The 24,694-nt window shown below is 39.4% G+C and overlaps 1 protein-coding gene across 2 annotated transcripts in view; it reads right to left on the reverse strand.

Moving 5' to 3' along the window:
* Zip48C (Zinc/iron regulated transporter-related protein 48C) overlaps positions 1–24,694 on the reverse strand; it is a 291,440-nt gene that overhangs the window by 45,395 nt on the left and 221,351 nt on the right. For both annotated transcript variants that reach the window (XM_083136738.1, XM_083136737.1), the window contains exon 7: positions 23,591–23,749. In XM_083136738.1, the coding sequence (XP_082992864.1) occupies positions 23,591–23,749 (159 nt within the window). The remainder of the gene's footprint in view (positions 1–23,590; positions 23,750–24,694) is intronic.

Consider the following 24,694-nt stretch of genomic DNA (forward strand, 5'->3'; position numbering starts at 1 on the left):
TTAGTAGCATTACCCATCCCGACGATATTCAAATAAATGCACGCATGGTGCGTAACTGTATCTCCTCGCCTTAAAAAATTAGAAGGCGAAAGATTCCTTAAAGAAAGAAAGTACTATTTTGTGACAGTCAGATTTACCGTCATTATTATTATTATTATTATTATTCATGTATGTAGCGGTAAAAAGACGTGTTGATTCAAAGTGTTGAGTGTTTTAATTTGTAAGATTACATATTTGATTTTTGCCAAGCCGACGGGAGAAACGAGGAACACCGGAAACTATGGCGGGCTAGAAGAAGAGAGATGAGGGCGTTACGTCGATTCGCCCGACGTCAGAAGAAACTACGCCGATGATGCCTATCCGCCGCCATGGAGAGAGAGAGAACGTCGAACGCCGCCCTATTGATATGCCGACGACGCCTACCATCCGCCACGTTGACGCCCCGACGACGCCTACCAGCCGCGACAGAGAGACGTAGAGAGAGATGTTGACGCCCTGACGCCCCGACGACGCCTACCAGCCGCGACAGAGACACGTAGAGAGAGATGTTGACGCCCCGACGACCCCGACGACGCCGACGACGCCTACAACGACCGCTCAGATGTGACGTCCGAACCGCGCCATACCACGGAGATCCACCGATCCCGAGAGGAAGAGGAGCCGGGGAACTAGGTGTTTGAATCCTTTTCGCATCTTCATCGTCGCGACCAAAGAAACCTTTCGCGTGGATACTATGTGTTTTCAATCGCCCATAAAGACGCCAGGATGCACCTCGGAAGCTGAGAGTTCGTAAAGTATTCGCCTGTGTGATTGTCAGCACGTGACGGCCCGATTGATTTAGAGAACGCCCTTGAAATTCGTCGACATTTTTAAAACGCCCACTCAACTCGAAATTTTATATCAAACTCCCGTCGCGCTTGTCATTTGTAATCTATTCGTCTCAGGTCAATTTTTCTTATTCCTTGTGATATTTTTTTATGATCTTAAATTCATTGTTGTTTGTGCTCCTTTGTATTTGTTTAAAGTGCGTACTATTAGAGTAAAGCGCCACCCGCTTAATTGCATAATCTACTTGAGGTTTGTTCATTTTTATGTGTCAATGCTAGCTATGTCAGGCCGCATGTGTGATCATTTAGTAAAAGTATTTGCCTGGTAATGTGAATTGCTCGTCGCGGCGAAGTGTTTAAGTCTCGCCTGCTAGAGAGTATATGTTTGCGTCGCTCAACGGAGGTTATTTGTTATGTTTGGAACCACGTGAGGTCTTGTAAAAGGAAAGCGTCCGCCCACGTGAATGTAATTGCCGTTGAGACGCCTTTGTTTATACTGGTCAAGTAATGTATTGTCACCGCGCCGACTAGTTTCTTTTTAAAAACTAAAGGTGAACTTAAGTAAGGGCTGGCTAGGATTTAAGTAGCACTGGAGCAAAAAATCACAAATGACCTGATTAGACAAAAAGTAAGATAAAATTAATTGAGAATGCAATAATTAGGGCTTGTCGCCATAAAACCTGTACATGTCATGTATAATTTCTTGTGTCGATGACCCCATGAGGATTGAATCTGAGAGAGAATGTGAGAGTGCAAGTGTGGGGACCTGTAATGATTCCATTTTTGTTGGTTATGAATAGAATATACTTTTTATTTTCATGTTAATTTTGGGCTATATCATTTTCGTATGCATGTCGCTACCCGTGATTTTCAGGTAGGCAGCTAGCCGCTTCCCGGCTACAGGTAAAGAGGTGGTAATCTGAAACTGCATATGTCTTTGTGTTTATTCGATATGGCTTATCACTATGCACTGTCGGTCACCGGTTCCTACACACGAACTTAACCTGGACCGTAACGCTATTTCGCTTGTCCGAGGGAGATTTTGCCGCCTCTATCTAGGTAGTGGTTGCATTTGTTTTCCCGGGCAGGGGAGGGCGTAGCATACAATTTATAGTATTTGTGAATCTGAAGAAAGCATTTGATAGAGTGAATTGAATGAAACGTTCATAGAGAAACTGAATAAGATCGGTGCAGGGTTCGGAAGAGTGGAAATTCATAATCATAAGCAATCTGTTCCACGAAAGAATGAATTAAACTGAGAGTAGAAGAAATGACAGAGGGAAGTGTACCACAAGGATACTGTCTATCACCAGACACGTATCTAGAAATATGTTTCGGGGCGGGGGGGGGGGGGTGCCGATCCAAGTGCCTCAGATATAATAATAATAATGATAATGTTTAAATTAAAATAATTATTGTTGTGCGATCGAAAACACATATATTAACAAGATTAACTGAATTTATTTTAAGGAACTCACAAAACAACGTAACACTTTACATTATAACGAAACTACGTTCTCCATTCCATGTTCTGTTTGCCCAGACTCTTGTCTAGCAACAGTAACTTTCTTCTTCTTCCTCTAGGAGGCAGCACTACATTCATATTAAATAAAATTAATACTAAATACAATACATAAATTAATACATTATATTATTATTATTACACGAATAGGTAAAAGGACTGTATAAGAATAGATATATAACAGCGCATATTCATTATGTAGCTTACCTGTAGTTAAGGTTGGAATATTTTACATAAAGACAAGTGCCCTGACAATGAAATTATTGTCAAATTGATGAATAATTGAAAATTTATCGAATAACAAAAATGATCTTACACGTAGTTGGAGAAAAGTAAGTTTCTGATTAATATTGAGTAGTAGTGTACATAAATCTTCTTTGTAATGTCATTCAAAGCCGTATGATCCTAATATAATCCTTGCCTTCTATAAAGTTCAAAGGAAATTAAAAACCCTCGATTATGCAACAAATACTAATATTTTCATTACTTAATTTTAGTAGAGTAGAACGTCGTTTATCTGCATTAATTGGGACCGAAGGTTATGCGGATAACGATTTCTGTGGACAATCAAGCATGTGTTTATTTAACAAAGAAAAGCACGTACAATACAGGTTTATTTTATACATACAGTATACAATACTACATACGTATACAGTACAAGAAAACCAAAGACATGAGAAAACACTCCTTGAATCTTTTTTTTTAGTGTGCGGATAACTGGCGTTGCGGATAATTGGCGTGCGGATAAACGACGTTCTACTGTACTTCGTATCTTTTGGGGGGGGGGGGTGTCCGCACCCCTGGATCCCCCTAAATACGTCCTTCCTGTCCTTCAAAGCCGTATGATCCCAATATAATTTTTGTCTTCCAATAAGTTCATAGGAAATTACACAACAAAGGCTAAAATAATATATTTTTCATTATTTAATTTTAGTACTTGATAAATCTTTCGGGAGGGGGTCCGGACTCCCTGGACCCCCTTAAATACGTCCTTGCTTATCACCAACATTATTCAGCATCTATTTAGAAAAATTAGTAAAGAACTGTTTCCATAGTATGAGGTGCTAATAATAGAATGAATATGAACTGAATGTATAAGATTTGCAAATAACATGACTTTGTTAGCAGAAGACGTGAGAACGGTGAAAACGTAAGTGCCCACTGTAAGCATTCGGGATGAAAATAAATGTGAATAAGACAAAGGCCATGGTTAATGGGAAAGAAAACTAAGAAAATTAATGTGAGACTTCAAGGTCAAAGTATAGAGCATCTTAAATGTCTAATTTGCTGTTACATTTGACTAGGGGGAGGAGGTAATGCAACCATCATCCACTGCTTCGAAATAAAGTGTCGTAAGTGAATGAATTGAGATAGTTATTTTTGCCATAGTTAATTGCATATTGAGTTTTTCAAACAATTGTTCAGGAATTTTTAATTACCGTTAGACTGTAAAATTCGATACTGTATGGCATTAATACTTACAAAGCAGAGCTTTCCTGTAACCGTTTTCTATGTCTTATCAATTCAGAAAATTTCCTGCGTGTTGTGGACATTTTAGTTACTCGAGGGTGTTGCTTTTAGAACATTTACTTCGAGTGTACTGTCTCACTCGATCTCCGACGGTTGGTTTTATCTCAAACGAGTATGCTACTTTATGTGAACATAATTGTACAATGAGTTTCTGACCTCGTTTAAATTATCTTTCACTCAAGTCCCTGAAATTTTCAAGCAAAGAGAAAATTCTCTCCATTTAAAATATTGATTGATTGATTTTCTTTATTTTACTTCGCTTCTTGTGCCACTTTTGGCTAATTTTTCGTAGATGGGGATGGGTGATGACATGATGAAATTGATGAATGGACACTCACAAACATCTATACCCAGGCCAGGATTCGAACCCGAGATACTGCGACCTTCAAACCTAAAACAGGCGACTTCACAGCGCAAAGGGGCTGGTGATCTCAAACTCAAAGCAAGTTGGAAAACCTTTCTCGAGACTATGGTTCAGTTAAAAGAAAACATGCTTCAAGCACATCTGGCAGTGACCACGAGAATTCCCTCCTCACAGCCCACCGCCCCTTCTTCTGTCCCCTGTCTTAATTACCAGATCGTAAAACCTGCGCGGTACAAGGCACTGTAACCGTGGGGCCAATTTGCCGAAAGCGTATGGTTTATCGCACCATATTCGAACACCATCTTGGTCACGCACCGTATTTATCTTCTGACGTAAGCGTGGAATGCTTTTGTGGTTAGGGAGGCTTGTTAGTTTAAATTTTCAGCATATGTACACTATAACAACGAAAACATTTAACCTGGCCTGGCCTCAGAAGACGAAATACAGAGCTAGGCCAAGAAGGGGTTTGAATTTTGTGCGATAAGTGAGACCAGTTGCAAAAAATCGGCAGCGAAGATGGAAATTGTCTGATAGGGACAGAGGGAAATTCGTAGACAGCGATGCCAACGCCTCCCTCGCACTTCTTCGTACTATTGTTAGGAAAGGGACTAAAGACACTCTCGAAATCGCGATTCCTTTCAACATCCAGCCGAGGCTTAAGAAGCAGAAGTTGTAAATGAATAAAATCTCAAGATAGTGTCGCGCTTCAAAATGGCTTAAAAATTGCCCCCCTAAAAACTACACCCCGAAAATCGCATATTATATGCATATATGCCCAAACAAAATTGTCTTTAGCAATATTTCAACCTTCATTTCACAAAGATATAGAATCATCTAATGCCTTGCCCTGATCATAATCATTCTTTCTATTGTCGCCATAATTTGATTTTTGATTTGATTTGTATTATCTAGCGTTGCTTTTCTGCCACTTTTGGCTAATCGCGACGATGAGAATGAGTGATGATATGATGAAATTGATGAAGGGACACTCACAAAGTACACTCACCCATGCCCGGGCGGAATTCGAACCCTGGCGTCGTAGCGCGCTGTGCTAACCACTCCGCCACAGAGATCGGACCTTGTCGCCATAATGTGGCATAAAATTGGAAAACAAAGAAATTGGGAGGTGCGATCACCTCCAGGATCCTCTGTTTGGATCCGCCCCTGTTGCTTCCACGTGTTTGCAGTTTAAACTTTCAAATTGTATGGAAATCCTTGTGGGATACGATGAATGAACCTTGTTTTGAAAGGCGATACTCTGTCCTGTGAACGGGGAGGTTATCCCCGCAACTTGCAGTCTTCCAGCAAATCTCCAACGTCCTGTTCAGTGAATTGGGGAAGATCAGGGGAAAGAAGAGAAGCGGAAGTTTGTAAGGGGTTACGCGACGCAGTAAACACCAACGAAGACACGAGATAATAAAGGAGATTTTTTTTTTTTTTTTTTTTGCGGGAAGGGAGAGAGTTGCTGGTTGTTCATCTATTCCCACGGGTGTAGCTAGGATTATCGTTGGGACAGGAACAATTTTGAAGTTGCCACCCTCATTGAAGAAGTGGTTAGCACAGAGCTGACTCCAGACTGGAATCATTATCATTTATTAATGGAAGATCTAGATTGATTGAGTTTGTGTATTAAGTCCACTTTATGCACAGGAAAAGTAATCGGGACTGGACCTACAGTTTAAAGTGGGATCCGAACCACTATGTGCTTCCACCGGATATCGGGGAAGCCGAAAGATTTAGAATACATGAAAAGACTACTTGTAGTCAAATGTGAAAAACTTGAAGTAAAAGTAAAAAACTGAAAACTAAGTGCACGGCAATTGGAAAAGAGTTGTTAGGTGTAAAAAGAATCATTAAAAATTCCTATAAAAAGTAAGTAAAGATGATAAATCAGAAAGATGTAATAAGTGAAAAAATTAAAATGGATACAACAGCCTATCAAAATTAAGAAAGCTTTCAGACCGAGGTGACACGTGTCGCTTGGATGCGAACCCTCGCTAATCAATGCAACCTTTCGAACCGAAGAGACACAGAAAGTTTCAGGCGTCGGCTGTCGCTTGCGTGTTGCTCGGACTGGGCTGTTTTCTCAATATCGTGCGTTGTGCCGCCTCGGTCTGTTCGCTAATGAGCGGCGAATGCTAGCTTATAGACTGAAGGGGTCCGTGTCGCTTCTCTCTTCGGTGTGAACCCCCACTGTCGCTTATCGCCTGTGGCAGGCCATGCGTATTGAAACCGGTTTTGCGCATTCGTGAGACGCATATGCTCTGGCTAGTGAATGTCCTAGGAGACACCTCCCGAAAGTCCTCAGTAGCGTCGCGGCAGCGGTGTCACGATCACGGAACTCATCAGCCATTTCCCGCAGATTTCTCGGTCGATGTTGCACGACATTGTTACAAAACGCCTCTTGTTCCTGAAAATGTGTGCTGAAACAACTGACGCCCGAACACAAAGGAAAACGCTGACATTTCTGCAGCGTTACCATGATGACGACGATTTTCTCAACCGGATAATTCACAGGGGATGAAACGTCGGTTGCACATAGCACCCCAGAAAGCAAGCAGCAGTCCATGCATTGGCGTCACAGTGGATCTCCATGCAGGACGAAGTTCAAACAGACTGTGTCGGCGCGAAAAGTGATGTGCACGGTGTTCTGGGACAGACAAGGCATACTGCTCATCGAGTTTCTGCCCAGAGGTGAGACTGTGAAACACTGGGGACATTGATACAAGCCATTCAGAATAAGCGACGCGGTAAGCTCAGTACCGGGGTGATCTTGCTGCACGACACTGCGAAACCGCATATGGCTAGGTGCACCGCAGCCCTTCTGGACAGGTTCGATCATCCATCGTACAGCCCGGATCTGCTCCCAGTGATTACTACCTGTTCTTGCACCTGAAAAAGTTCCTGTCCGGTCAACATTTTCACAGCGACGAAGAGGTTCAGACTGCTGTCACACAGTAGTTGGGCGCACAGGCGGCGGACTTCTACGACACAGGTATACAGAAGTTGGTCCCAAGCTATGACAAGTGCCTGAATTCCGGCGGGAATTATGTTGAAAAGTAACTGGACAAGTGCTGTATCTGTGGCAATAGATCATTGAATGAAATAATGTTTCCTTTTTGTGCACGAGCCCAGGGAAACTTACTTTCTGGATGGGCATATTAATCTAAGAGGTAGAAAAGCGGCACACGAGACGAATTAGTAATAAGAGATGATCTCCAGGATTAATCAAAACATTTTTGCAAACCTCCGTGGCGGAGTAGTTAGCACGACGTGTTACAACGTCAAGTATCCTGGATTCGAATGTCCCGTCATCAATTTCATCACATTAACTCGTCCTCATCGTGCCGACTAGCTAAAAGTGGTACAAAAGCCACATTAAATAAGAAAAATCACGTGAGGAGGATGCGAACAGCCGAACTCGAAGTGAAAAAGGTTCGAAGGACACATCAGTAACGTAGATGAGCGGTGTTCGGGACAGGACGAGAAATACAGAAGAGGAAATGCAACACATGTGTAAATCGGAGCAGGAAGATGTGTCAAACACTGTGCAACCTGCTAAATAAACAAATAAAAGGGTGAAAAAAATCAAAAAACAAAACAAACCATGAAAACCGCGTTTACCGGAGTGTGTAAATAAATATACGCCATGTAAAAAAAATGTACGCACTATGCATCCTTGGAAATAATAGTTTTCGATTTACCAATGCATAAAAATAGTTGCAACCAGTCTGGTATCTTACTGCATACATTTGTGCAATGTTAGGAACACTAGCAGAAAGCTCAATTTTGACAAGACTATGACAAGATATTAATTTTCGCGAAATTCTGCCTTTCCCCTTTTCCGCCTTCATAAATATAAAAATGACACTCAACTACTGTCCCTGTATATATCTTCAAGCTTAGAGTAGATTTTATGGACAATTTCATGACTTTTGGCGGAGGAAGGGGTGTAAAAATGAACATGATTTTGGAAAACTTGGGACTAATAATTTTCAAACGATGGGAAATTTTGGAAAGTGTTCCAAATCAAAGTTTGTAGATAAGTTAATTGACTTCCAAAAATGCATAATTTGAATTTATTATATTATAAAAAGAAAGGTTAAACACCCGTTATTCGTACGCGTGTCGAAGGGTAGGAACAAACCAAGCCGCTTTAGCATCCAACCTATAGCTTAACTAATACATGAAAAATCAAGTAAAAACTGATTTTTTGGCAGGATGTTAGACTACTACAACACCACAAAAATTCCCGCATGTCATCTCTTCCCGATATCAACCCTTCATGTAGGGCTAGTAAGTTCTTCAAGGAACGAATCAAGAAGGATATTGTGTATCGTAATGAACCTTTCAGTGCACTGATTCGATTATTAACTGGAATACACAAATATATACTTTCACGAAACATACTCGCTCCTTAGCACTTTCCTCAAGCGCTGTATAAAAAAAATGTTCCTGTGTGTTTCCTGTCTTACATATATCACATCTCTATCGACATTACCTGTACGCCTTTCAGTGCAACCTTCAATGTTTTTCAATACATCTTTAAAATCACATAGAATCTTTAACATTATAAAGGAGATCTACAGTATGCAATTACTCAAAGCAATGAAACAATTTAGAAATGTTATAAACAATTCGAAACTTAATATTGTGAGAATAAAATATAATAGCTTACAATGTTAAATACAACCGAAGTTTTCTACAGTTAAGTTTCTGTTTAAGTCTACTTTATGCACAGATAGGCCAATCGGGACTGGACCTACAGTTTAAAAGTGGGATCCGAACCACTATATGCCTCCACCGGGTATCGAAACCGGGACACCTTGATTACAAGGTGATCCTATGTAATACCAGGCTGTCCCAGAAGTCCTGCACCATACAAGGGGAAAAATGAAACACAGAATATCAGAAACAAAGACAGACTTTATTCAGCAAAGTACAGGCCTCCATGTTTGATTACCTTCACCCATCTCTGTGACAACAGTTCAATCTGATGGCGATACTAGGTGGCAGGTTTAGAATTGAAAAACTCGCGACAGGCAGAATTTACCTCATCATATGAATTGAACTGCCGACCACACAGAAAATATGAGAGAGAGCGAAACAAACCGTAATCCGATGGTGCAACATCCAGACTATAGGCGGGATGAGGTAACAACTCAAACCCGTCAAGCTCAGCCAGGGTGTTGGTCACTCTTCGAGACTGGTGACTCGAAGCATTGTCAATTTGCAGCAGTAACCTCTTCCTCCTCGTTAATGCCGGGTATTTCTCGATCAGAATAGCATACACTCGGCGTAATTGTTCAGAGTACAGTTCACCTGTTACAGCACGACCTTTTGGAAAAAACTCATAATGGAGAATCTTGTCAATATTCCACCACACACTCAGCATGAGCTTTTTCCCAAATCTGTCCTGTTTCACACGGGCGATGGCCTTCTATCCTCTTTTTACACACTGTTTACGTGTATCAGGGTTTTTCAGAAACAGACACTTCTCGTCTCCTGTCACAATTCTCCTCCAAAAACGAAGATCACATGGGTTTTGTAGCAATGTCTGGCAAATTGCAACTCTGCGCTGGGAATGCACCTCCGTCAGCTAGTGCGGACTTTGTCGGGGCTGTTTATTGGTGTAATCCATGTCATGTCAAGGAACGGTTACTGTTGATTTGGATGATCCAACCAGTCTTGCTAACACTCGTGTGCTGGACTGTGGTGTAACATTCACAGCATCCTCCAGAAACTCGTCAATGTCTATCGGAGGTCATCCCATGCGGGGCTTTTCCGCGAGGCGTACAACACCTGAGGCGAATTTTTTAAACCAACAGGAAGCTGTCCATCGATTCACCACTTCTTTGTTTTCCACACAACAAATTTCCTCCTCTGCCGCTTTTGCTGTTAGTCATTTTTTCCATAAAAAAACGTAGCACTGCACAAAGTGCAATTTGGTCCTCACTCATCGTGCCCACTTTAACTTCACAGGAACACTCGCTACACATGCAGTGCATGCCTTCACTTGATCCCACGAACCTGTCCTCTATGCCTGCCAACAGACTTTCACAGGTGGCGCCACCTACCCTCGGAAACTTCACATCGTGGAGTTCAGTGTGCTGATGGTGCAGGACTTCTGGGACAGCCTGGTATAATCTAGAGCCACGGGACTTCTCGGACAAACTGTACAGTCCTAATCTTACACATTGACGGTACAATTTTTCATGTTTATCAGATGATGACAATGATAACTCAGAAAATATTACGTATTTCGCTTCTGGATTAAAACCCACATATATATATTTCAAGGCAGCGGGATCTTTATGTAAAAACCTGGACCTCTGGGTCACTGTTTTTAATAATAAATGCAAACCCCACAAAGCAAACTACCCTTTCAGATCACCCCAGTACGTTATGCAACCTGCCAACGCGCAGTGTATTTTGGGTTGCCTACTTTGAAGGAGCTGGCAGCCGATCCAAATTCAAACTTCGAATTCAAACACTGCTTTACCAATGAGTTGCAACACACTTTTGCTCGTGCTTATTTGTCGGAATTGCAATTTGCTTTCTAATGTCATTAAATGTCACATTAACACAAAACAAAATGGACGACTGACACAAATAAGCACGAAGTAGAAAAACCGTAATATTGCTTGGTGCTTTACGTGCATTCCAATATCTTACAGGATGGAAACCAATATCAGGTATCATTAAAGGAGAGAACATAGTGAGATTCGCTAAGTCTGGGGCAGGACACAAGAATGCAGGAGAACAGAATCATAGTAAAGCATTTCAAGGAAAAAATGAGTGGAACACGATGAAGAGGAAGGTCAAAGAAAAGGTCGCAGGATGCTCTGGAAGAAGATGTCAGAACAATGCGCATAAGTAATTGGAAGATAAAGGCTGCTGGTGCTGTCAAGGAATATTGGAGGAAAGTTGTGAAGGAAGCCAATGCCCACAACGGGCTGTAGAACAGAAGAACAGCAAGAAAGACACTGATTAATTCTTTTATACGAGTTTTCCATTTTTAAAAGTCCACTTTATGCATATATAGATTAATCGGGACTGGACCTACAGTTTAAAGTGGGCCATCGGGTAGGTAAGCATTTGCTGAACCTCGCCCAAGAATAAAGACCATTGAATCAAACTCTCGAACCCCTTGACTACAAGGAGACGACGTTACCACTACACCACTTGGCTTATAATATTTAACGCCATAAGAGTTTGGTAGTGACATATAGGGATATTTCGACATCAACATCGAGTAGATATTTCTAAAATATCGCAATGTTGACATGGTAAACATATTGACATCGATATATCGACTAGATATTGTCATTATTATCGAAAATCGCTATCGTCTCTCCCTAGCAATATAACTTCAGAACCACGTTTCATTTCCGATAACTGCGTTGAAATCGCGTTACCGAAATTATAACAACAATTGAAACTATATTATTGTACTGTGTAGGCGTAACTGGCGGGGGTGCCGAACCTCTGATTTACAGCCAACCCCCTATAAATAATCACTGAACATATACGAGTATCTAGAACTTATCTGGTACGAATTATCTACTGGTTTCATCCTAACTATAGGGTGTTTTTTTTAGAGTGATAGAACTTTGAATTGAAATAAAACACATAAAAAAATAAGTTTGAAGCCAATTGTGTTTTTATTTGAAAGATAACTATCCGACATTTACTATTTGAAAATAATTTCCGGCATATGTCCACCACGACTAGCTGTGATGACCCGGATTCGATCAGTCCAATTTTGAACCACTTTCTCAAGTAACTGGGGACGTATGTCGTTAATAACACGAGTTATGTTGGCTTCCAAAGCGTCAATTGTTGCTGATTTATCAGCATAAACCAAAGAGACTTTACATATCCCCAAAGAAAATAATCCAGTGGCGTTAGGTCACATGATCTTGGAAGCCAATTCACTGACAGCACCGATATTTCTGAAGTGCTCTATACGTTTGGCGAACAGAACATTGATTTTGGAAATATATTTCCACAATTTGTAAACGTTGTTGCGGCGTCAGTTGTTCCTTGATCATTTGCCAATGCTCACTGATATGAAATGACAAAACAACATGTCATCAAAACAAAACAAATGACAGCTATCCCTATCAAAAGTTCTATCACTCTTAAAAAAACACCCTTTAGAACAAATTAACTTTGTTACTTTAAAAAGTAACAGTAACTATAGCTGAGTTACTTTTCGATTTACAATCGACCCCTGGAAATCATCATTGGATATCGTATCTAGGTCTAATCTAGTTCAAATTATCTATTGGTTACATCTAGTGTTGCCCACGGGACGAGACGGGACAGGCTTTCAAAAATTCGAGACGAGACGAGATTGATCATGTGTCCCGAGACAAACGAATATTTTCGAGACGAGACAGCATTTCACAGCATTTCCACGAGACGAGACAGGCCAAAGTCTCGTCTCGTGGGCAACACTAGTTACATCTTAACTAGAACAAAGCATAGGGTGAGCCAGTCAAACGGGAAGATTTAAAAAAAATCACAAAAAATAGAGAAAGCAAATATTAGTTAATTTTTGAACATGAATGTACTGTACATGAGTTGAAATTACTAGTGTACCTGAAAAATGTTCATCTTTTTAAATATGATATCAGTAAGATGGCGTCCTAGGTGTTGCACACATTGTCGAGTCTCAGAGTAAATCCGCCCATGACGCTTCGTAGAATCTCCAACGGAATGTTGTGGATCTCTTGCCGAATTGGCTCCTTCAAATTATCCCTGGTTCTTGGAGGGTTGTCCTTGAATACTTTGGATTTGAGGTAACCCCAAAGGAAAAAGTCAGGATCCGGCATATCGGGTGAACGGGCAGGCCACGGAATATCGCCGAATGTGCTGATGAGGCGAGGAAATGCGAGTCTAAGCACATCCATAGACACTCTGGCAGTATGGCTACTTGCGCCATCTTGCTGGAAGAGTGTTTCTTCATCTGGGTCATAGTCATCGAGGGCAGGCAGGCAAAAGGTTACCAATATGTCAGCATAACGTCATGGGCGGATTTACTCAGATTCCGACAATGTGTGCAAAACCAAGGACGTCATCTATCCGACACCATATTTAAAAAAAAATGAACAATTGTCAGGTACACTAGCAATTTCAACTCATGTAGAGTACATTCATGTTCAAAAATTAACTAATATTTGCTTTCTCTATTTTAGTGTTTTTTTAAAAATCTTCTCGTTTGACTGTCTCACCCTAACTGCGAAGTAACTTTGTTACTTTCAAAAGTAACAATAACTGTAACTCATTTACTTTTAAAACAGCAACTTTCACAGTCAGCAACTCGTCCCTATTTTTGAGCAACCACCCCCACCTCTGGTGTCGGTGCACCAGGCGACAGGCTCCTCTGCTGGTGTAGAACCAATTAATGCACGGGTGCGTTCTGAAAAAGTGCATCCGAGGCGGCACATTCCATTACACAGGTCCGTGCACTTCTTGCACGCATACCTGAAGTCGCACTACCGTTAGGTAGCCAGGCAGCCATTGGCATGGTTTTTGTTCCCGGTAACAGTGTTAGCAGACCCTTCTCAAAAAAGAAAAAAAATTCCCATCCTGCAATCTAAATTTCCCATCCTTGCAATCATAACCAACCCTGCACAAGAATGTTACCCCGCTGGCATAGCGGTAACGTCGTCACCTTGTAATCAAGGGGTCCCGGGATCGTTAAACATGGAGGCACATTGTGGTTCGGGTCCCACTTTTAAACTGTAGGCCCAGACCAGATTGACGAGTTTGAGCTCTTGTTGCAAGTTCACTTTATGCACATGGGCTAATCGGGACTAGGTGGTGTCCGAACCACTATATGCGTCCGCCGGATATCGAACCCGGGACCCCTCGATTACAAGGCGATGCCATTACCCCAATCTATCGGTGCATATCTGTGAACAAAGTGGATTTAAAACAAAAAGTTCAAACGCAAGAATTATCTTTATTCGTGTCCCATTCTCTTTCACATGTCCGAGCCTAACTCACGACACACCACCACACAGTTGCGTGCCCCCCCCCAATCCTTAATGGGGAGGGGTTGGCTTTTTTTTAAGAAGTCAATGGTATCTCTTCTAATATTATTTTACTTTTTAAAAAATAAAATCCAGAGTTATGTTCCTTGCAATTTTGGGCATAAAAAAGAGCGAAACTGGTCATTTACTGATGAGTGGCTCACTTGGATTTTTTTTTTCCTATTTTGAAAGTTATTAATTTTTCTAGCGTTGTACAGTCACCTGCAAAAAAAATGGGACAAGCTCCTGAAATAATCTCTTGCATGGAATGCGTTGTGTGTTGCCTAACTCCACGGCAATGACAGAAACTGCTATTGAAATTCGCTTACGCCGTACAGTTAGACAACAAACACAACTCACTGCAGATATTTCAGGAGCTTGTTGTCCCATTTTTATTGAGGTTGACTGTACGTTGCTTTTCTGAATCTTTAGGCGAATCACGACAATGAGGATGACTGATGAATGCTCGAACTAGGGACCCTCGGTAGCGTGCGAGCGAGCCTAATATCGAAAATGCTCGGCGACTAGTTTCACTCGTCGCCATTAAGGGTAATTTCAGACGTCAGAGGGAGGGAGCGGTCATCGCTTACTCTAATGTTAATTGTCACTTTAACGATTCACTATTATTTTCGGCGAGGTTTTTTTCTCCAAGAATGCTTAGGAGGGCAATGTAGACATCAAAAGGGTGGATTGTGTTTACTGATATTGACCTGTTAATTAGCGTCAAGATTTCTGAAAGCTCGGTAAATATGCGAACTACAGGCTTCCCCAGGACTTAAGGGTTTCGAATACGGTGGTGGATCTATAGTTTGAAAACTAAATATCTGCTTACAGGCCGAAATCCAAGTGTTAGGTAATAATCAAAATCTAATTATTGATAGCAACTTGTTTGAAGCAGTTTCCAAATTCAAGTACTTAGAAGTAATACTAACAAATGAAAATTATATTAAAGAGGAAATAAACGTTTATGAAGAGAAAAGTAACATGCATTTCCTGAATTAAGCCTACTTTTTGTCTTCTCGTTTAATATCTAAGAAACTAAAAGTCAAAATATACAAAACAGTAATTTTGCCACAGTAATTTTGCCTGTAATATTATATGAATGCGAAACTTGGTTCCTTATATTGAAAGAGGAACATAAATTGAGAGTATTTGAAAATAAGATCCTTAGGAAAATATTTGGGCCTAAAAGGGATGAGGAACCAGGTGAGTGGAGAAGGTTACATAATTTAGAACTGCATAATTTGTATTCATGTCCAGATATTAGAATGATTAAATCAAGAAGACTTAGGTGGGCAGGCTATGTGGCACGCCGGATGGGAGAGGAAAGAAGAGTTTGCAGGATTCTTGTTGGGAAACCTGATGGTAAGAGACCAGTAGGAAGACCAAGACGAAGATGGAGGGACAATGTAGAGATGGAACTAAAGGAAATCGGTAGGGATGGAAAAGAGTATATAGATCTTGCTCAGGATAGGGACAGATGGAAGACCTGTGTTGCTCCAGCTATGCACCTTGGGGTTCAAGAAGGCTAGAGAGTTAGTTTGTGGGGATGATAGTCCCCCTTGACCCTCTCCTTTACCAGTTCACGACTCGTACACGATTATACGTGGAATACAACCTTCCCGTGTGTCCAAGAACACTACAACATAATGGGGTTATTAACAATATGATTAAAACTACTAAACTTCGTACTGAAACGGTCCTTGTAAGGGACCAGGTCGAATTTTCCATGGGTAACACGTGTACATCTATTCCCGTCGTATTGCTGCGAAAAGCTTTATTAGAGCTACGATGGGAACATATACTCAAGAAGCAGTCACACAATTATACTTACGATTAACAACAGTGGAGGTACATTTAAAGAGTTCTGGTCCCACTTTAAATTGAAATTCCAACACCCAAATATTTTTCGACTGTGTGGTGCATATTTGTGGCAAGATGATGTTAATGTACGTTCACATTCTACATCGGTTTATCGATGAACAACAATTAAAACTTACAGGAGAAAACAAGTTTTACAACCATTGCTTTAATTACACCTCATGAACGCAACAGGGAACACGCACCAATGATTACAAAGCAACAAATTTAACCACTTCACTGTGCATCTAGGTAACGATTTAAAAGTAAGTTCTACGAGTTTGTCCATGCTAACCACAAATTTGCAATTTAAGAAACTTATGAACTTTCTTCTAGTTATCGATGCCAAAATCTATCAAAATATATAAAAATGTGTGTGTTTGTTCCGGCATAACTCTCGAACGCCTGGAGCAATTTCAACCAAACTTGGTATACGTATCACTCGCAATCTGGAAAGAAATACTGTGAGGGTAAGACACCCCTGGCACCCCTAGAAGTGGGGGATGGGAAGGGGGCGACATGTAAAAACAATCGATATTAGTGTGGAATACATAGTTTTCGGGGTCGCTAAGATGAATAGTGACATTCCCAAAGCCGTTCAACTCCTAGTTCATCACCTATCGGCATGAGGGGTGAGAAAGGGTGAAAAGTAAAATGTCAAAAATAACCTACATTAGTGTCGAATCCATAGTTTTCGGAGTCGCTAAGCTAATTGGTGACATTCACGATGACATTTAATCGGAAATAGCTTTATTCTTTTACAAGTTTTGAGTTAAATTAATATTAGGCCTATAGAGACTTTGTAAAAGATTTTATTTTATAATTTGCATAGTGTACTTATTCTTTTAAATACCTGTAAATAAAATTAGTTACATTTTACACTATACTTAGAATTCATTATTTTCCTGTCTAATAGAAGATTGGGATAAATAAATATCCGGGCAACGCCGGGTAATCCGCTAGTATAATGATAAAACTCACTACTATGTTACTACCAGTTTAAGTAAAAGTAGCGAATAAATTTAAAAATAAACCATTAAGCAAAGTGGCTCATTTATGTCATTGTAAAACTTCATAAAAGTAAACTTTTTTTTGTGCCCTCAGTTTTATCTCTTGTCATTGCTAAAAAGTTAATACCCCTTCGTATTGCACCATATAAAGGGTGCGTGGAGGTAAGGTCGGTCATACATATGCAATCACGGGGCTGAAATTGTAAAAGTGGATATCACATAGCTGTGTTCTAACTAGGGGCGGACGGGATACACAATAAAATATTACAATTTTCAACCTTCATTTGCTGACCTATGTGGTGGAGTGGTTAGCACAGCGCGCTACAACGACAGGGGTCCCGGGTTCGAATCACGACCTATGCATGGGTGTTCCTTGTGAGTGTCTCTTCATCATATAATTGCTCATCTTCATATCTGCGATTAGCCAAAAGTGACATAAAAGCGAAGTAAAATAAACAAATTAACCAAAACCTTCGTTTTAAGTTGTTCAAGGACAAAAACGGTAACCGAGAATAATTTTAAGGGGTCTTTGCACTTACAGCTTCAGTTTTTCCTGACTTCCTGACTCCTCTCATTAATAAACATTTCATTTTCTCAAAATTTCAGGATGGTCTGTGCCCAATCAGCCCCCCTGCGTTATTATGGAGATGATACGAGTCGTTCAGTCAACACACTCAGCTTCCGAGGCGGTACAATGACATTTATCGAAACGCCGTCATAATTACTTTGAGCACAGAGGAATTTCCCGCTACGGAGCAAAATATCCCTTTTGGCGGGAAATTTTCCCGCCATTTGTGAACACTGCCCCACAGTACTTTTTTTTCTTCTTCTTTCTCATTTTCTCCCCCTTCTCCTCCTCGTCGTCGCATACCGCGAAGCCAGACGTTACAGCGTTGCCAGATCATAGAACGTTCTTTTTAAAATCTACACCTGAGCTCTCAGGTTTTACCTGTTTCGCGTGTCCCACATCCCTTGGGAGTTTACACTGCACTTGCCTCCCCCTTCCCTCCATTACTTCTTTTAAAATACCCACGTGCAAGTCGAATGGGAATGTTATTTTGCCTTGTCAAAGCCAGCCGAGTAGGAAACTGCTCTTTTTTTGCTGGTATTTAGATTTTTTTCTCTCTTTCCAGAGGGTATTTTTGGGAAAACATTTCTTGCTACGGAAGAACGGAAACGGTTTAGTGTCGAAACTCCCTATTGTATGCTCAAATTACACACACACACATATTCACTCACAGTTCATTGAACCTGATTACGTTGAGTTTGTGCTGAATATTTGCAGCTCTCTAGCTCTCTCATTCAAAAGCGAAAAACACAGTTGGATGGCATCCCAACGTAATATAACCGGGGACATTACACCATATAAAATTCAAAAATTTCGATTTTTTTATAAGGGACATTCCATTCGCACGGGTAGGACGCCCAGACTACATTTTGGGCATTAAAGTAACTATTCCACTGATAGTTAAACAACATTTTTGGCATTAAAGTAACTATTCCACTGATGGTTAAACAACATTTTTGGCATTAAAGTAACTATTCCACTGATAGTTAAAGAACATTTTTGGCATTAAAGTAACTATTCCACTGATAGTTAAACAACATTTTTGGCATTAAAGTAACTATTCCACTGACAGTTAAACAACATTTTTGACATTAAAGTAACTATTCCACTGACAGTTAAACAACATTTTTGGCATTAAAGTAACTAACTATTCCACTGACAGTTAAACAACATTTTTGGCATTAAAGTAACTAACTATTCCACTGATAGTTAAACAACATTTTTGGCATTAAAGTAACTAACTATTCCACTGACAGTTAAACAACATTTCTGGCATTAAAGTAACTATTCCACTGATGGTTAAACAACATTTTTGGCATTAAAGTAACTATTCCACTTATGGTTAAACAACATTTTTGGCATTAAAGTAACTATTCCACTGATAGTTAAACAACATTTTTGGCATTAAAGTAACTTTTCCACTGATAGTTAAACAACATTTTTGGCATTAAAGTAACTATTCCAATGATAGTTAAACAACATTTTTGGCATTAAAGTAACTATTCCAATGATAGTTCAACAACATTTTTGGCATTAAAGTAACTATTCCACTGACAGTTAAACAACATTTTTGACATTAAAGTAACTATTCCACTGACAGTTAAACAACATTTTTGGCATTAAAGTAACTAACTATTCCACTGACAGTTAAACAACATTTTTGGCATTAAAGTAACTAACTATTCCACTGATAGTTAAACAACATTTTTGGCATTAAAGTAACTAACTATTCCACTGACAGTTAAACAACATTTCTGGCATTAAAGTAACTATTCCACTGATGGTTAAACAACATTTTTGGCATTAAAGTAACTATTCCACTGATGGTTAAACAACATTTCTGGCATTAAAGTAACTATTCCACTGATAGCTAAGCAACATTTTTCTTGCACTTACTGTCCAGTGAATTATGAAACTAAACTGTTGATTCAACGTACCTACCCTTAAAATATTTTACAGATTTATAGCTTAGCTCTATGTGAACAATTTTGTGTCAGGGGTGGGACAGATAAAACACTACTTCTTTACTAATAAGACATTTATTTTAATTTCTCTGAATTTTCACATTATGAAAAACAAATTATTTAAGATAAAGAGAGAAGGTAATTGATCTTTGAATATTCTTGTGGAGTTGAAGCGCAAATCTAACGGTTAAGGGAGAAATTAATTGTTTTCTGGTGTCACGGGTGGAACACAATATAGAAGAAAAATAAATCAAGAAGTTAAAATAAATTAAAAATATGTGAAATTCCTTCTGGGGTGTAAGGCGTGCTCCTTCCACTTAGTGCACCCAATAGTCAACCTCACTTCCACATAGTGCACCCTGGACTGCAGACTAACGAGGTTCTGGCGACTGGCCCAATGGCCAGTGTAATTCTGTGTCGTCCTGTGTAATGTCCTTATTTGTGCTGAGCGCCCTTTTTAGCCTCAGCTTTTAATCAAGATAAGGAAATTTTAGTCTTCAGACACGCTTTTATTTTTGTTATGATAAGGGGTTGGACCCCGTATAGTGTGACGGGTGCAAAATAGTCTCAGTGCTGACGCACCCAAAAAATGTTCATTCAAATTCAAAGTCCTTCCACCTTCTAACTTAATTATGTATAATACTTATATTTTTATCCAAATGACTCTCAACAGCATTTAATTAATTTTAAAAATTGAGATTTAGAGGGGCACTTGGACATGGAATGCTCCCATAACAATTTCGCAACGAAGGATGCTGATAGCTATAGTATTTTCAAAACATTATGATCTGAGGCACAAACATGAATATACATTTTAAAATGAGTAGGACTTGGATTTTGATGCATTTGCACCACCCCTCTCCTTTTTTTTGGGAGGGGCAAGGGAAACACATTGCTCGGATATAATAAATATGTTTCAAAACAAGAGCAGGTAAACCAAACATCTTCGTTGGAATAATTTTTGCCGTTTTTGGGAAGATTAAAATATTACCTTGCTTTTTTGTTATGTTTTCACAAGAGAAAGGCCATTTCTTATTTATATTTTACTTAAAAGCAATTATTCTGCTTTACTTGTTTCTTGACAGTACAATCTATCTTGCACTTAGAAATGGGAAAGTAAGCAATAAAAAAATATTACTGGATTTGAACAAAAATAAAGTGTGTGCTGATGTTTTATCAATTCAAAAATTGTTTACTGGAACAACATGACTTCAGTTAGTGACACAGCATGCTCCTCCAGTATCGGCAGATTGGAAAAGGAGCATCTCAAATGTTCTTGTCTTTGTCAAGAGATAATCTAAATATGTTGTTGAAAGTTCACTGCAATGCAGGATAGGTAAAACGAATACGTAAGCATGCCAGTAGCATTTTTTTTTTAGTGTGTAGAGCATTATTGTATTTTTATAGAGTACCGGCACTTTATCCTTTTGTGCATTAAAATCCTAGCTCTCGAGGAAGGAGGCGCGGGGAGGGTAGAAACGTTGCTGTTGCCCATTCGGTTCATTGAGGATTAATTGTTAGTTGAAGACCATCCGAGGTGATCACTTAATCTTAGAAAGAAGGAGTGATCACTTAATTTTAGAAGCAAGAAGGTCATCACTATTTAATCTTATGTTTCTCAGTGACGGCGTCAGACCTTCTTGTGTGGGTAGACCACTGAACGGCTTTCAAAGATTTGGGTGGACCACATCATCAAAGAAAATTCTATTTGGAAATTTACGTGATCCAAACAACGATTTATTGAAAAAATAGTAGGAAGTTTAATACTGGAGTAAAAATTGTACAAATTCAAATGCAACAAATGTTCAAATTCAAATATTGGATTGGAATTGTCTTGCATTTTTGGTGCCAACCTACATGCTCCAGAGGTTAGTAGCGTGCGCTCCTAAACCAGGGATACCGAATACGAATCTTGTAACGTTACCTTCATATTAATAATTACGTTCCATTTTATTTTCATACCGAAACCTGCCAATTATATTTTGATAGGTTGGGTCATGACCCCATCTGACCCTACCTTGGCGCTGCACCTGATGTTACTCAATATTGTAGGTTTTAGACATAGAATTCAGTCTTATTCCCCAAGGAATAAGAGTGTTCGTGAAGGTTTCGGTCTATCAACCAGGCGATTTCCGGATTCAGAGCTTTCGAGAGCTACCACTCTCATCTTCAGAAATTGAAAGATGAGAGTGACGTTAGCTCTCTAAAGCTCGAAAGCCTTTCCGGAAATCACCTGGTTCATATCCAGAGAAAACCTTCTTCATCATTCGTCGCCAGGAAAGCTTTCAAGAATTATTTCAAGAATGTTCTTGTTTTGCTGTAAAGGAAAGTTTTGTGATATTTTGTAAGAAATTGTAGTTTGATTTTTAATCACAACAATAAAATCATTTGTTGCGCTATCGCTCATTATGCAGAACTCATGAATGAGTCACATGCCACTTTTGAACCACTTTGGACACAGGGTAAAATGTCACTCACACACACACACACACACACACACAGAGTCCACTCTCCGCTCCGATATACACCCGAAGTTTAGACTGTGTAACCGAATATACCACAATGAAACACATGATCATAAAGCAGTTTTATGTTCCATACAATAAATAAGTGACGTCATTTACTGACGAGTTGAGTCACCCTCCTCCCACCCCGTTTCAAATGTCACTTGTATGCGCCATGCAAATGTTAACAAATTTCAAACAGAATTCACGTTATATCCTGGCGCCGAAAATGCCCTAATTTAAGGGCGGATGCGCACTGGACGACCAGGTCTAGGGCAGTTAAAAAATACGAGCATCAGTACGATGGTCAGTTGAGCAGCCATTTTGACAATGACATCACAGATATACTACGTGCCAGGAGTCTGTGGGGCAAGGCCGTCCATAATGGTAGAGAAGGGGAGAAAGCGAATGGGCGGAGCAAAACAATGCGCGATGCTGCAGTTGCGTTCATTCTCGAGTCGGTACTTGCGCGCAGAGGACTTGGGACAGAGTGCGCTATAATCACTTTCACACTGGATGTAGGACCAATACCATCCTTGTAATTATGAACACTTTCATTAATGAACATTACTATTTCTTGTTGTATTACTTACCTTTTATTTTATTGTCAGTGTTGAGAATATACACATGTCCAAAGCGTTCTACTATTTCTTTCCAATTTATTTTTATTATTATATTCCTTATTACTGTATTCTTTACTGACTGTGTTTCAAATTGAATGCTGTTTTTGATTTGAATTGTAAATACAGTAAGACCTCGTTAATCCGGACCGCGACAAGCCGGACTTAGCTTAATCCGAACAGGCACAAAAAAAAAAAAGCAGAATCCAAGGTTTTAAATGTGGCTAGAAGTCAACAAGAGAACTTCTCAAAGAAAAGGCAGTCAACCACTGATGAAATTATGTTTCCCGCAGACTATGTACTGAACTGCATAGCGTATTTAGGCCTATGCCGTTTAAATACACCATAATAAACGTGTCTTGTTGCTAACGGAGTTTTAATGCACTTTCTACTGTTCTTTTAGGTTATTTAAGTTAATCCGGACTTTCGTTAAACCGGTCAACTTAGTCCGGATTAACGAGGTTTAACTGCAGTTAAGTAAATAAGATCTCTCCAATTAAAACAAAAACAAAAAACGAGTGACATACGCATGCCACACGTATTACAGATCTGTCGCTCTATTTCCGGTTGCCAATTATATGTTGTAATGGACACTGCGCTTCATTCTGTATGCAACTCTTGAAAAACAAACATGTGAGGCTTTGCCGAAACGTTGAGTAATGGAAAAAAAATAGCCACTACAAAGAAAAAACATGAATGTGAAAACATGTACACATTTGGATACCTACCATCGTCAATTTCGAACTAAACACAAGCAAAATGTGAAACTATCCCTTACCTCATATTAGCTTCTGGTATGATATCATCGACCACCACATATATCATGGCGCCTGCTGCGAAGGCAAGTGCATACGGTAGGATCGGCTGGGCTAAAGAAACGGCGGCTGCTCCGAGAATACCAAATATAGGTTCAACCATTCCACTCAACTGGCCATACCTGGAGGAAGAAAAGAAAACCGTTAAGCAATGCTTAGTTCCAATACCATAATAAAATGTTACCACAATCTTCAATTAGTAACTAAAATTGAGAACAAATTTTTACCTAAGAATCATGTTTCTCTAGTTAAACAGGTCTCCTTGGACTCCACCGAGTTTTGGGTTCCAAACCTGCGAAATGTGTGGATATTTATTTTCTTTTGTTCTTTCACGAAATCCATCATTAAGATACTTGTTTTATAAGTACCAAAGTATACTTAAGGTGACATTTAAGAAATATGTTTGTCATTGTCTGTGGGATAACATACTCTACATATTCTTGATCCCTTCAACTATCAAGGTCTTTTTTACATATTGATAACACACAGACACAAATATGGTGTGCGTATAAGTTCATGAATGAATGTACGTATATGTGTGTGTGTGTGTGTTACATATAATTCTTTACACTCCTACTGAGAATTAAACCTCTAATTACAGAAGGCTTTGGCTGCGTTTTGTTGAACATACAAACACATACATGCCGATACATAATCATATATAACACGTAAAGAAACACATTTTATATCCTAACATGTAGGCAGAAAGTTTGTAAATAATTTATATCTATTTCACATTGTAAATGTCATATATACTCCCATTGATTAACAATACATATTCTATTAGTATTTTGAATTTTCTTCTACTTTATAGTATGGTTCTCTAAATGAATTTATCACACAGTGAATTCTAAACTATGGATTTCTCCTCATGTTTCGGTTCCAAGCGCATATTTCGGTCGATTATTACGGTGTATAATGCTAATTAAAATATAATTAAAATGTTTCCAAGTATTTCTTATCTAGAATTAAAACGCTCGCTCTTCAAGTGAAATGATTTGGCACAGAAATTATTGTAAATAAAATTATTTAATAATAATACTTATAAAATATTACTTATTGTCAAC

This window comes from Lepisma saccharinum, chromosome 15, assembly GCF_977018435.1.
Source record: "Lepisma saccharinum chromosome 15, izLepSacc3.1, whole genome shotgun sequence".
Classification (NCBI taxonomy): Eukaryota; Metazoa; Arthropoda; class Insecta; order Zygentoma; family Lepismatidae; genus Lepisma; species Lepisma saccharinum.